General features: G+C 39.9%; 1 protein-coding gene across 2 annotated transcripts in view; it reads left to right on the top strand.

Moving 5' to 3' along the window:
* ADAMTS16 (ADAM metallopeptidase with thrombospondin type 1 motif 16) overlaps positions 1-12,827 on the top strand; it is a 128,062-nt gene that overhangs the window by 38,107 nt on the left and 77,128 nt on the right. For both annotated transcript variants that reach the window (XM_054578210.1, XM_054578212.1), the window contains exons 4-8: positions 3,098-3,371; positions 6,980-7,179; positions 8,655-8,738; positions 10,914-11,073; positions 12,580-12,685. In XM_054578210.1, the coding sequence (XP_054434185.1) occupies positions 3,098-3,371; positions 6,980-7,179; positions 8,655-8,738; positions 10,914-11,073; positions 12,580-12,685 (824 nt within the window). The remainder of the gene's footprint in view (positions 1-3,097; positions 3,372-6,979; positions 7,180-8,654; positions 8,739-10,913; positions 11,074-12,579; positions 12,686-12,827) is intronic.

The raw sequence follows: 12,827 nt of genomic DNA, 5'->3' as shown, positions 1-12,827 counted from the left end.
CAAAATATTAATGCAGCGAGATAGGTGAGGAAACTAGAAAAGAGTGTAAAAAGTAAGGGGTCCAGCCAGAAGCCAAGGTGCGTTGGGCTGACTGGACATGAGGTGCGCCGACACTCGGCCTTCAGAGAGCTCTCCTGTTGTGCAGTGAAGAGTCCTCCCGAGCCTCTTGAATTATCAGGGTGAAGTATAATATTTCACACTCCTTGTTTCAGTAATTCAGCAAATTTTGTTTGCACATTTACTGCAGGTTGTGTGTTTAAAATACATGATTGTTCAGTCACACAAACTCATGGCAAATAGCTCTCCTTACATCCGCTGCCTAGATGACAGAATGGCACAGAGAGGCTAAGTAAAACCTCCAAGGTCTCGCAGCCGATAGTGTAGAATTGGATAATAATTCTACCTGGGGTGTCTGCCTTATCTAGTCAATCTCTATGAGTCCACTAGGACTTGCTCTAGAAATGCCGAATATCTAGTCTAGAGAACCTAGAGAGGTTGATTGTTTTCTAAGAGCTGATTTGAAAAGCAAGGAATTGTTTGTACATCAGAAAAGCTTATTAAAATTCATTAAGCAAAAAATGAATTTTTATTTTTTTTGAGTTTAATACTTAAACTAGTTACATTCAATAGAGCGAAAAACCTCTTTGGGTGGTGTTATTACAGAAGATCAAACACATCCATGAAGGCTCTGCCACTCCTAGGTTAGTTTAAATGCAAACAGGGTGAAACCCTATTGGCTTTGGCTATTATTTAATTTCCTACTTGTCTATTTCTTGATAGAACTGCAAACTTTAAAGCATTATTGTATCCTAGCTTAGTTGGTAGAGTTCCAGAAGGCAAGAAATATTCCCAAGTCACTCACGTGGAACCTGGCGTGAGAGGCTGCCTCCTCCTCTGTGATCCAGAGCATAAATTCCAAGTATTTCACTCTCCTCTGTGAAGCGGCATTCAAGCCTCAGGAGGCCTACCCCCCATGGTGCCGATAGCTTCCCTGATAATTTACCAAGTTTACCTTTTCCCCAACAGCAGGAACACTAGGGCCAATGCTTAATCTCTGAATGCACCATAAACCTGGTCTCCCCTTCTTTTATATCCCCGGTCCCTGACTCTATTGTCCCCTAGAGTTTTATTTGGCCCTTTACCAAGATCTAAGAGGTGCTTCCCCATTCCTACCATCCCACACTGTACAAATATTCAGATTCATGCAAAACAGCCCAGCCCAACACAGAACCACAGTTGATGGCAAGGATGCACAATAGGAGCTCCCCAAATGAGAATCAGACCGGGGCTTCTAAATCAGACACACACTTAGAACAGGCACCTCTACATCAGTGTTTCTGAGCACCTGATAAGTGTCCATATACTTAATTATCAGAATAACTTGGGAGAAAATCAGCACGATTGTAATTCTGGGAGTTCAGTATTGGAGATACTGATACCCGACAATTCTTTAGGAGTAAATAATTGTATCCTAATTGTATGGCCATGTTTATTTACATTTTGTAAGGATTTTAAAAATTCAGCTATAATTCTGTGATTCAGCAATGTTGTTGACTTTTTTAAAGCAACACTGCACACAGATAGAAAGATATAAAAATAAAAGTGGAATTCCCCTCTTGGACCCCTCCTTCTCAACTTTCTTTCCTTGAGATAACCTCCATCGACAAGTTCTCATCAGTTCTTCCAGGAAAACTTCCTAAGTATAGAAGCACGCTTTTCAAAATGAGCACAACTGGTTTCAACTGTCTACTTTATTATATACTTTTTAAAAGTGTAATACCTTTTGGAAACCTTGGACACCTAAAACTTCTAGGTTCTGAACTTACTCTGATTGTGTTCTAATCCCTACACTATGTTTCCTAGCCAGGTGACCTTGAACTTGTTAATCATCCTACCTCTCTGTTTCCTCATGCACAAGGGGAGGATAATAATTATGCCATCATCACAGAATCACTATGAGTGATAAATAAGTTATTATACAAGATATTACATATTGGTCAGTCTCAGGAACTCAAGAAAAAAATGTCTAATTATGATTATCATAAGTGCATAATCTCATATTTTTTAATGCCATATATCATCCAAATATATAAATGTACTTTTAAAAACTACCTGAATTAATTGGTAAACATTTAAAGTATTTCTTGTTTTTTTGTTTTTTTTGTTTGTATATTTTGCTATTAAAATGCTGCAATATATATTCATAAATATTTATCAATATTGGAGACATGTCTACAGGAAGTATTTGGCAAGATTTTAAAAAGATTAATTCCTAGAATTGAGCTGTATATTTTCAATGTTGATAGCTATGATGGCCCAGCCTGGGTCTGGCCCCAGTTTGTACTTTCCCATAGTATCCACATGACCTGTTCGTTCCCACGTTCTTCAACAATTATTATTATCAAACATTAAAAGTATTTGTCACTCTAAAAGGTACAAAGTCTCTCAATTTTGTCTTCTTTAAGACATTTTTAATGTTGTTTATGCTACTTTAGTTTTGTGTTATGCTGTACAGACATTTCTAATGTTTTTATAATGCCAGTTCTTTCCTATTTTGTTATTTTGCTAGGGTGGATCTTCCTGATTCTCTAAGAAATTCTTTTATTCTTCTGGACTAATGGAGCTTTTAAGCTCCAATTTCATAGAAAGCAATCACATTAATTGAAGTTTAAAAGCCTAAAGAGTTTTGCAAATTACTCTGTTAGGGTTTTAATTTAATTTTGAGGGGGAACCCCTCCACACACAGTGACCCATACTAATATCTAATTTTGTGTGTGTGCTCTTTCTTCTCTATTATTTGGTTAAAATTAACTGACATTAGGATGTCGTGCACTCTCTCTCCTGCTGGAGTCAAGTTGTGGAACATCTCCACACAGACCTTTCTGAAAGGTGCACATGGGAAGAGATCAGGAATGGGCCTTTCCCCTTTGTAAATCTCAATCCAGGTGTGTGCATCCTTGAACATGTGTTCTCAAGGAGGGAAACAGAATGTGGGAACAGCACACATGTAAAGAATAAAAAAGGAATGCTTGTAGAGCTGGCTATGTCTCCAATTGGAAGTATAATTGTGTTTTCTTTCTTCCTCCCTATTTTCCAGTCAGGCATGATAAGAACACAAGAAGCAGATTACTTCTTAAAGCCACTTCCTTCACACTTAGAAGGGAAACTTAATGATTCTGCTGGGGATGGGCCTCCCTCCCATATTCTGTATAAGAGGTCCACAGAGCCGCGGGCTCAGAGGGAGCACCACGTAATGTTGGTCCAGAGGAAGCGGAAGCTGGAAAATCACCACCTCTTCTATCACAAAAATCAACACGTGCACGGCCTCAGGCATCCACAAAAGCAGCATTTCTGTGGAAGACGCAAGAAATGTATGTAAGGGCGATTTTCTTTGTGTATTTAATGATATTAACATTTACATAAGCTGATGGAATATTTTAAATTTTCATCAAAATATGTCTGTCCCCAAGGTGACATTTATTAACTGCCCTTACTAACTGAAGTGATGAGTCCAAAGAAAGCCTGTTACCTGTATGTTCAGTATAAAAGTATGTTCAGTATGTCCCCATGGTAGATGGATAGATAATGGTAGATGTTTTCATTTTTTCAAAGAGCTATTTCCTGGACAGGTTAAATGACACACTGCTGAGGAATACAGAATTCACCAGACATCTTCAAAAGAACCCTGACACGTCTACTCAGTAACTCTATATTTTTGAGGTCTAGATTTATTAAAGCCTGCATAGTTTTCCTGCTGAGGTAATTTATCTCTATACATATTTATGTACTTGATCCACCACATCAAAAGATAGCCTATGCAGGACATAATTTACCTACAATTTATCACTAAGACTTTATCAAAGTCTTTTTTTTTTGTCATGAACATTTAGGTAGTGATGTGTTGTTTATGTTTAACGTAGGAACCTCTTATAAATGCCAGAATTGGAGTTTTCTGTGTTTTCTGGAACTTCCCTCATTTCCTTCAGCTTCCCCCACCAGCATAACTTCATCAAGGCTCCCCCCCATAAGCCCATCTTCCCTCAGCCCCATCTTTCTCTGCTGTTTGGTTTCCTGGGCTGCTGTACATAGCCCCCTAAAATAGAGGTGGGCATGTGCAGGCATGTCCATAAATATTGTGGAATAGAGTGAATGACCCATAACCAACAGGCACCTACAATAAAAGAATAAGTACCATAGCACCTGTGTGTCATCTGAACGCATATCTTCCAATAAATAAAAGTCTTAAGCTACATTCGAATGGACTTGAAAAACTGCCACCCAAATTGACTTAATTAGTGGGCTTGGTTCCATCTTAACAAAGGCAGCCCGAAGAACAGAGTTGAGAACAAAGACAGATGCATAGGACCCTGAGAAAGTCAGGTAAGAGAGTTTCAGTAGGTAATACAACACAACAGGGTATACTTATCAGCAATAGCTGCCGAGAGACGTAGAGAGAGACAGAGGGGGAGGGGCAGAGGATGGGGCCAGGCAGAGTTAGGACAAGATCGGGAGGTAAGGCATCAACGTCAGAGCCAAGACATATGCTGGTGGGCCTAGCATTGTGGGTGTGGTCAGTGCAAGACAAATTTCATGTATTAGGGAAGAAAAGTTGATCTGGATAGGAGATATGAGTAGGGTTGTTTTCACTTCTTTGACAGGCCATGCCAGGGTCTAGAGGTGATTTGAGTCACTCAGGCCACTAGCAGCTAAGGCACAGCTATACATGTAGCTCAATAAAGTTATTCTGTTTGGTGTGTCATGTGTGCATATTGTGTGCAGGTTTGCACACGTATGTGAACATGTGTATGTGTATGTTGCCTTAACATATTTTAGAATCTCAATATTGGTGATCTGTTGGCAGTTACTTGAAAAAAACTGTTAAAGTGTACAATGAGTTTTGTTTAGAATATGGCAAAATAGCTGTTGTTTTTGTAATAAAACTAGAAAAGGAAATGGCCACAAAAAGGCAGCTTGTCAGTGGAAGACAGTAGGGATAGTTGTGGTGTGTTATGGTGCAGCCTAATTTGCCAGCTATCTCTGTCCCTTCCTGCTGGGCACATGCAGTTATGAACTCTGGGGCCCCTGAGTGGTCGTGGGCTGTGTGACTAGTAGAACTAACACACATTGACTGCAGGCTGATTCATTGAATTCTCAGGGCCGCCAATATCTGTGCATGAATTTTTCCTTATTCTCCACGAGGCTTCAAATTTCCCTGGAGTGAGCCTGGTCTTCTAGTTCAGTGGGGTTCACACTTGAAAGATTCATCCCTATTAGAGTCCCTGGTTCAGAAAATGAGACATTTTTCTATGTGATTAGGCATCTGTCCGTGGAAAAGGGCAACCAAAGGCAGACCGATTGCTTAAAAAATATCATGACCCTGAACTTCAGGCTCATGAATCAGCGTGCTGGTTCTGGCTGCAGGCCCTGCTCTTGGGCTTTGAGATGGGACTTGTGTTTTGGGGGAAATGTTGCAATTGCCATACTGAAGAGCAAGGGATTCGCTCCGAGGGGCTTTTCAGAGCCTTGGCCAAATAAGATCACCTTCCCCCTGCCCCCTTTCCTCATGCTTCTGCCCCTTTCCCATTTCCAGGGACCTGTAAACTGCTGTGTTCCTATACTGTGTCTGTTTTCCTCCTGCAAGCATTTTTTTCACCAGTGAAATTTAAGACCAAAGGCTCTGGGACCATGCTGACAAATCTGAAACTCATTTTGAGCACTTTCTAAGAAGGGACAATGAAAAAATTATGTCCCTCATTCCCTGAGCCTCTGTGTCTCAGCCCTTCCCAGGGCTGCTGTAGAGACTGAATTAGTTACACACAGACAGCTCTCAGGTGGAGTTCACACCAATGTAAATTATATCAGCGTTAATAGTGAATGATGAATGTTAGCTGGTGTATTATTATCCTCCAAAATGTTTATTCAGGTTTGAAAGTGTTTTAGCAAAGAGAGATAAAATGCACTTGATGTGGGTACCAGTCAAACAAAAAAAGCATCTTCTAGCAGTGTCATTCATAAATAGAGTTGAGGTGGTTTGGGGATGCTAGATATGTAGGTATTTTGAAATGTACTTTCACATGAAACAATTCTAACCATGCTTTCTAAGGCATCCATTAAACCAAATTGTTTTTAACCTGTGGTTAACTTACTGATTATAAATGCCAGAACTATTTTTAAGTGTTTTACTTCAAGAGAACAACATATATTTTGTCTCCTAATTAAGTTAGGTAAATATTTATGGTGCTTTCTAGGGAAGTCAACTCTGAAGTGAGGTTGACCTGTTTCAAGTGGTTTAGAACCTGTTTGAAACACTACGGGCAAGCCCGCCATAAAGCCTTCAATAAGAAAACAGTGCAAGACAGCACTCTTTCTTGTAATTGTTAGTTGTATTGCTCTGTCAATAACTCTTTGGCATAGCCTGTTCCATAAATTCTTACGTTAATAGTCTTTGAGCGTTGTGCTTCTAGATGCTACACTTCAGAACAGAAATGACCCTCTCTTGTTTGAAATCAGGACACAACTATACAAAGGTAAATAAAAAAATGATTTCCATGACACCTAGACTCTGGACTTTAGTTGAATTGAGTGTTCCACTTTAACATAAATTTCCTTCATAAAGTTTTAAGGGTTATGTGGTTCATATCATGAACATTCACCATTTTTTAAATTTTAAATTTGATTTATTTTAGTTTTACTCTTGTTTTTTACATTACAGTTGCCCCAGTTTTCCCCCCTTTGCCCTCCTCCACCCAGCCCACCCCCTGCTCCCACAGTCCATCCCCACACCATTGTGCATGTCTGTGGGTCATTCATACATGTTCTTTCACTAATCCCTTCCCCTTCTTTCCATCATTCCTCCCTCCCCCCCTTTCCTCTGACAGCTGAACACTCATTTTTTAAATTCAATTTCTATATAACAAGTTCCACCACCCATTTTGTGTGATGAATTTGCTTTAATTGGCTCTCCATATGTCCCTTATAGACATGCCCAAGCCTCCCAAGGAAGACCTTTTCATCTTGCCTGACGAGTATAAGTCTTGCTCACGGCACAAGCGCTCTCTTCTGAAGTCCCATAGGAATAAAGAACTGAATGTGGAGACATTGGTAGTGGTCGACAAAAAAATGATGCAAAACCACGGTCATGAAAATATCACCACCTATGTATTGACAATACTCAACATGGTAAGAATGTTTATCTTGTTGAGGCTGAATGTGCAGTTTCCCAAAATGGAGTGTGTGTGCATGCATATGTTTTATATTCTGCTTTTTATTTATGGCTTTATGTCTCATATATGGATTTATGTCTCATAGAAATGGTTTATCTGCGATAACTTCTTCAGTTTTATTATGCTTCCTTCAAAGAAGCCATTTTAGAACTTCAGAGAGTAAATTAAGGAGGATGAACAATTTGATCCTCTCTGCAAGCCAGTAGTTTGCTGTGATGTCTTTGGTTTCCAGAAATCTAAAAGAGTATACTGAGACATTTTAGGGCAGTAAATCTGTTTATCACCACTATATGTGTGCTTTTTAGATGGTTATATAGAAATACTCATTTTAGAAATGTTAGTGTCCAAATATTGAGTATACATTATTTTATCTAGAAAAACAGTACCACCATTTAGAGTGTCATCTCAGATAAAGAGTGTCTCTCCCCAGATTGGCAGCTGTAGTAATTATGGAAGAGCAGTAAGAGGTATCTAAGCCTCATGTCACCGAAGTGACATTTAGATAGCAAGACAAAATCTTGGGCCACCAAAATGCATTTTAAAAAATATTTGTGATAACAATATTTTTAAAATCTATTTTTTGTCCTACCTCAATAAACAGAGTACCCCTAAATGTGTTTCATAGTTCCATGTTGCCACATGGCAGTTACTGCTAGTGCCGTTTTTGGTAGTTTGACCAACGTGGTTTATGATCTCCCGGGGAAGTGAGGGAGGCAGCAACGCGAAGGTGCCTGCCGCTGCACATCCACAGGGCTGAGGACAGCAGAGCCCAGGATGCCCTGATTTGTGCAAGTGTCACCCCTGTTCTCTAGAGTTTTTCTAATCTTTCTATGCCTCAAGTTTAGAATGGTGAGGGGTATCTCAGGGCAAAGTCATCTTCCCGTTACACCCCACACTATTGACTGTCATTACTCATCACCCCAAATGCCACTTCAATATTCACTTCTACATCTTTGATCATCATCTCAAATGTTTGCCTCTTTAGTTAATCGTCTTTCTATTTTTCTTCTCTTTTTCATGTTCTCTTGATCTTTTCCTATCATTTTTTAAGTTTCCGGAATCCCTTGCCAGGAGAGCTTGGGGAGTACTTATCTATGTAGTTTTCACTATGAGTAAAAAATCCTCTATTCTATTCAATTGAGAACACAGCAATTCAGAAATCTTGTATTTCCTACAGTGGTATTTGAGAAGAGGTGGAACCTCCCTCCCCAAACTTCAGTTTTTAACTTCCAGGCACCAAAGACAAGGATTCAACAATTGGTCTATGGTCAATAGATATTCCTATACCTGTCTGCCTGGCAGTATAAGAAACACAGTGTTGCCATGTCACTGAAGAATGCAGAGATTGGCCTTCAGTGTCAGGACTCCATGCAGACTGGGGGGAAATGGTGTCATATATGTAGACTGACGTGGAACTACTGTTTTTTCCAGGTGTCTGCTTTATTCAAAGATGGAACAATAGGAGGAAACATCAACATTGCAATCGTAGGTCTGATTCTTCTAGAAGAAGAACAGGTATTCTGTCTTTGAAACCAGCAACTTTTCTCCCAGAAAAATAAAAGCAAAATAATACTTTGTTTTCCTTAACATGGGTCCTTTACCTCTCTTTCCTTCGAGGACAACAAGCTTTAATAATTTGTGTCTAATGCAATGAGTTGTTTATCAGTTCTTTTAATGATTATTTGACATTTTGTGTTTTTATGCAGAGGTAGTAAGAAATACTCATGTAATTGCCTTATGAGAAAATGGAATAGAGAATCTGCCTTTAAGACATGGGTGGGAAACATACTGGGAGACAAAGCGTAAAATGTGTCTTCGGCCACTGTGAGCTTTCAGGATGCCAGGTGGAGCTGAGCTCTTTCTGTCTTTCATTAGAAGGCTGAACATGTCCAATGGCATAGAAATTAAATTGTACTGTGTGGCAGTGCATTATTTCATTGCTTTGCTCTAGTGTCTCCCAACTCCTAAGACTGATCCTACTAACCCTCACTACATTTCCTCCCAGGATTTTATTTTCATAGAGATTCTGCAACGTTGAGCACATTTCACTCACATGAATACAAAAACCCAAATTATGCTGGATCTTGGTCTCATTTGGTAAAAGCATCTCCTTTGCCTCCATGCCATAGTCCCTGTCTAAATGCTATATTCCCTGGCATACACTTCAGTTCACAAAGAAGATGTATATGAACACTTCATGGCATGTCTCAGCCATCAAGGGCTGCCGCTTTTAGTGTGGCCCAAGCTGATCACTGACTGTGCATGGGAGCCTGAGCCTGGGACCTGAGTCAGGCACCGTGCATCCAGTTCCACCCCTGCTGATGTCTTGGCAGAATCTCCTGTTAGCACTAGTTTTCTTAGTTATAGGACAAAGGGGTTTTAGATGAAATCTAAGATTATAAGATCTAAGATGCCTGCAGGCTTTAATATTCCTGGGCTCTGCTCTTTTCCTGGGCAGGGTAGGGGTAGCACAGACAAGACTATTTCTAGCCTGAGTAGTCAAGAAGATACAACCTCATTGTCTTTTGTGTGAGTGTGTGTCTGGGAGGGAGGGTGCTGAGCCAGCAGGGTTTCTCAGGTGACAGGTTAATTATTCCTTGTATTAAATCGTTTTCACCTTGGAATTCCTCCAAGCTGCAAAGAATAGGTGAGGTTATCTTGTGATCATACACCTGTGTTAACTTTAATTAACAACGTTTTTTCCTGGAAATCACCAGCTGAAGAATGGAAGGCATGTCCCAGTTTTGATGTACGACATCTAGCTCAGGTGTATTTGACTTTCTGGAAAGACAAAAACTTGTACAGAGAAAACATATTGTGTGACTGTGGGACAAAAATTCCAGCACAACACTCTAGCCATGAAAGCCCTAAAACTAATTGTCCTCAAATTGAGATATTTAATCAGATTTTCTCTGACCATCACTAGAAAATATAGCGTTCCTATAAATAAGGTTCAGACAACTCATTGCAGCCTGCTCTGCTGGATGTCCCTTCCACCCTCAAATTCTCCATTTCTCAAGAGTTCACGTGTTCTTCTGATAGCTCACTGTTGCTTTATTAGAAGTTGGTATATGTGAGTATGGTTGAATGTCTTCAATATAGTTTCCTTCTAGTTTCAGTCTATTTTCTAGAAATAAAGCTATCCAAATTGACCTGCCTCTTCTCATGAGTGTGTTGCCTCTCTAGTGGCTTAATTTAACACTGCAATAATAAATGGTAAAAGGGCTATAAGCTGTAAATCCCCTTGCTCAACTTGGTAATGAAATAAACATTCAACGAGTAGGTGTGCTTATTGTATGTGTTTAGTTACATACAAATGATCCTGTTGTCTCATATAATTTTGCAAATTGTTTTACAAAGATTTTAAATGCAAAAATTTTATACACAGAAATAATCTTTCTTGGGTCACTGGGATTGCATTCAGGGTCAGCTACATACATCCCAACTGTGATAGCACACAACTAAAGAAATAAACATAAGTGTCCACACTGAATCTTTATGGTTTTATGTAACATACTTCTTGTATTTTAATATATAAAATGGTTAAATTCGCATATGTGCCATTTGCATCCACCTATGTATTTGAAATCCAAGTTAATGAGAGTTTGCTGCAATGCCAATGTTGGTAACAATTGCATTATACCATGTTTTCTTTCTGTTATCTTGGTGGTCTTGGTCTCTCTTGCATAGCCAGGGCTTGTGATAAGCCATCACGCGGACCACACTTTAAGTAGCTTCTGCCAGTGGCAGTCTGGATTGATGGGGAAGGATGGAAGTCGCCATGACCATGCCATCTTACTAACTGGTCTGGACATATGCTCCTGGAAGAACGAGCCCTGTGATACTTTGGGTAAGATAGTCCGGCAGAGTTTTGAGAGCCATGTCTGTGCTATGCACCTTCTGTATATTGAGTGTTTTTCCACAGATTCATTCCAAATCTATAAGCAGTAGCTGCTGCTGAGTACAATTGCAAAGAAGATACTTGCATCCCTGAATGAACTTTGACCAAACATAAAAGTACACATTTATTCAGCAAAACTGATTACTTCACAACAGAACAGTCCTCACAGATTCAAGAGTTCTGTGTCTTCTAACTTAAGAAATAATTTCTTTCATTTCTTCTTCCCAGGAGAATGGGGTCAATAGAAGCAAGAGTGTCTCAGTATGTGGCAGAAATGGTACATTTATGAATATTATAGACATACTACAACTATATCATACTCCTGATTTTTAAAATTTCTCTGTAAATGTCTCAATCATAGCATTTTTTTTTTGCATGTTTATAGGGCTAGGTAGATCTTAGAGGCAGCACTTTGATATTTTTTCTAAATATTTATTGTAAAGTGTAGTGTGCTACTGACCAGGGCTCTCCTGGATACTTTTCCCCTAACCCGCCATTTTTTCCCCAGAGTCTGAGGGAGGGAGACCCTTTCTTATAAAAGCATTCAGATAGAACTCAGTTTAATAGAGGGTAACCTCACTGCTTATATTTAGGAAGGCCTGCTTGCAAAGTTGACCCTCAGCTGGCCCCTGAGAACTTAGATTTCAAGAAGATTCCCACCATTATACCTGATGAGTGTGGCTTACTGTGCCAAAACTGCTGGTACAAATAATGCAATTTGCATGGAACACCTGCTTTCCTCCTGGGAGTCTGGAATTTGGTTCCATGCCAGGTAGAGGGTGCTTATGCTCAGCCCCTAATAAAACCCCTGGGCCCTGGGTCTCTGGTGAGCTTCCCTGGTGGACAACAGTCTACACTTGTTGTCGATATATGTTCCCAGGGGAAATAAGCATGTCCCGTGTGGCTTTACTGGAAGAGGGCTCTGAAAGCTCATGTCTGGTTCCCCCAAACTTCTTCCCATGTACAGTACTTGTTCCCTTTGCTATTTTTTTTCTCTCTCTTTTTATCATACTGATTTATACCCATGAATACAAAACAGTTCTGAGTCAATGAGTCCTCTGGGCAAATTCTTGAACCTGGGTGAGTCTAGGGACTTCTTGACACACCCATTCCCTACCGCACTTTTTTACTCGGTCTTTTGAGAACACAGATGTCTATGGAAAAAGCATAAATTCTCTTCCATCTGCAGTGAAACCCCTCTTCCACTGTGTCCAAGTCATAACCTGTGACATGAACATTTCGCAGAGCCCTGAATAGTTTCCATGCTGAGAGAACAGACCCCCTACTCCCACATGGTTAACAGCCCTTTCTGTGATTGTCCAAGGGTTTCAGCATGATGAAGATGCTGAAGCAAATTTCCCTGAAGGATGGAAAGTAAATAGGCCTACATAATACACCCTGTTTCTTTATGTTATTACAAACTGCTGTATATTCTCTTGGCCTTTATGCCTGTAGGGTTTGCGCCCATAAGTGGAATGTGTAGTAAATATCGCAGCTGTACAATTAATGAAGATACAGGCCTTGGATTGGCTTTCACCATCGCCCACGAGTCTGGACACAAGTAAGTGCATGTCCATTGGGCCCTTTCCCTCCTGGTTGGTTGCCATAGAATTACTGATTCATTAGGTAAAGTCTATAAGGGTAGTTCATATATATCCAAGGAGAATGTCATTGACCAACAGTAAATATTATCACTTAGGCAC

The sequence above is a fragment of the Pteronotus mesoamericanus genome, unplaced genomic scaffold (genome assembly GCF_021234165.1).
Source record: "Pteronotus mesoamericanus isolate MK-2021 breed Mesoamerican mustached bat unplaced genomic scaffold, CSHL_Meso_final contig_50, whole genome shotgun sequence".
NCBI lineage: Eukaryota > Metazoa > Chordata > Mammalia > Chiroptera > Mormoopidae > Pteronotus > Pteronotus mesoamericanus.
This window is presented reverse-complemented; position numbering and strand designations above follow the sequence as displayed.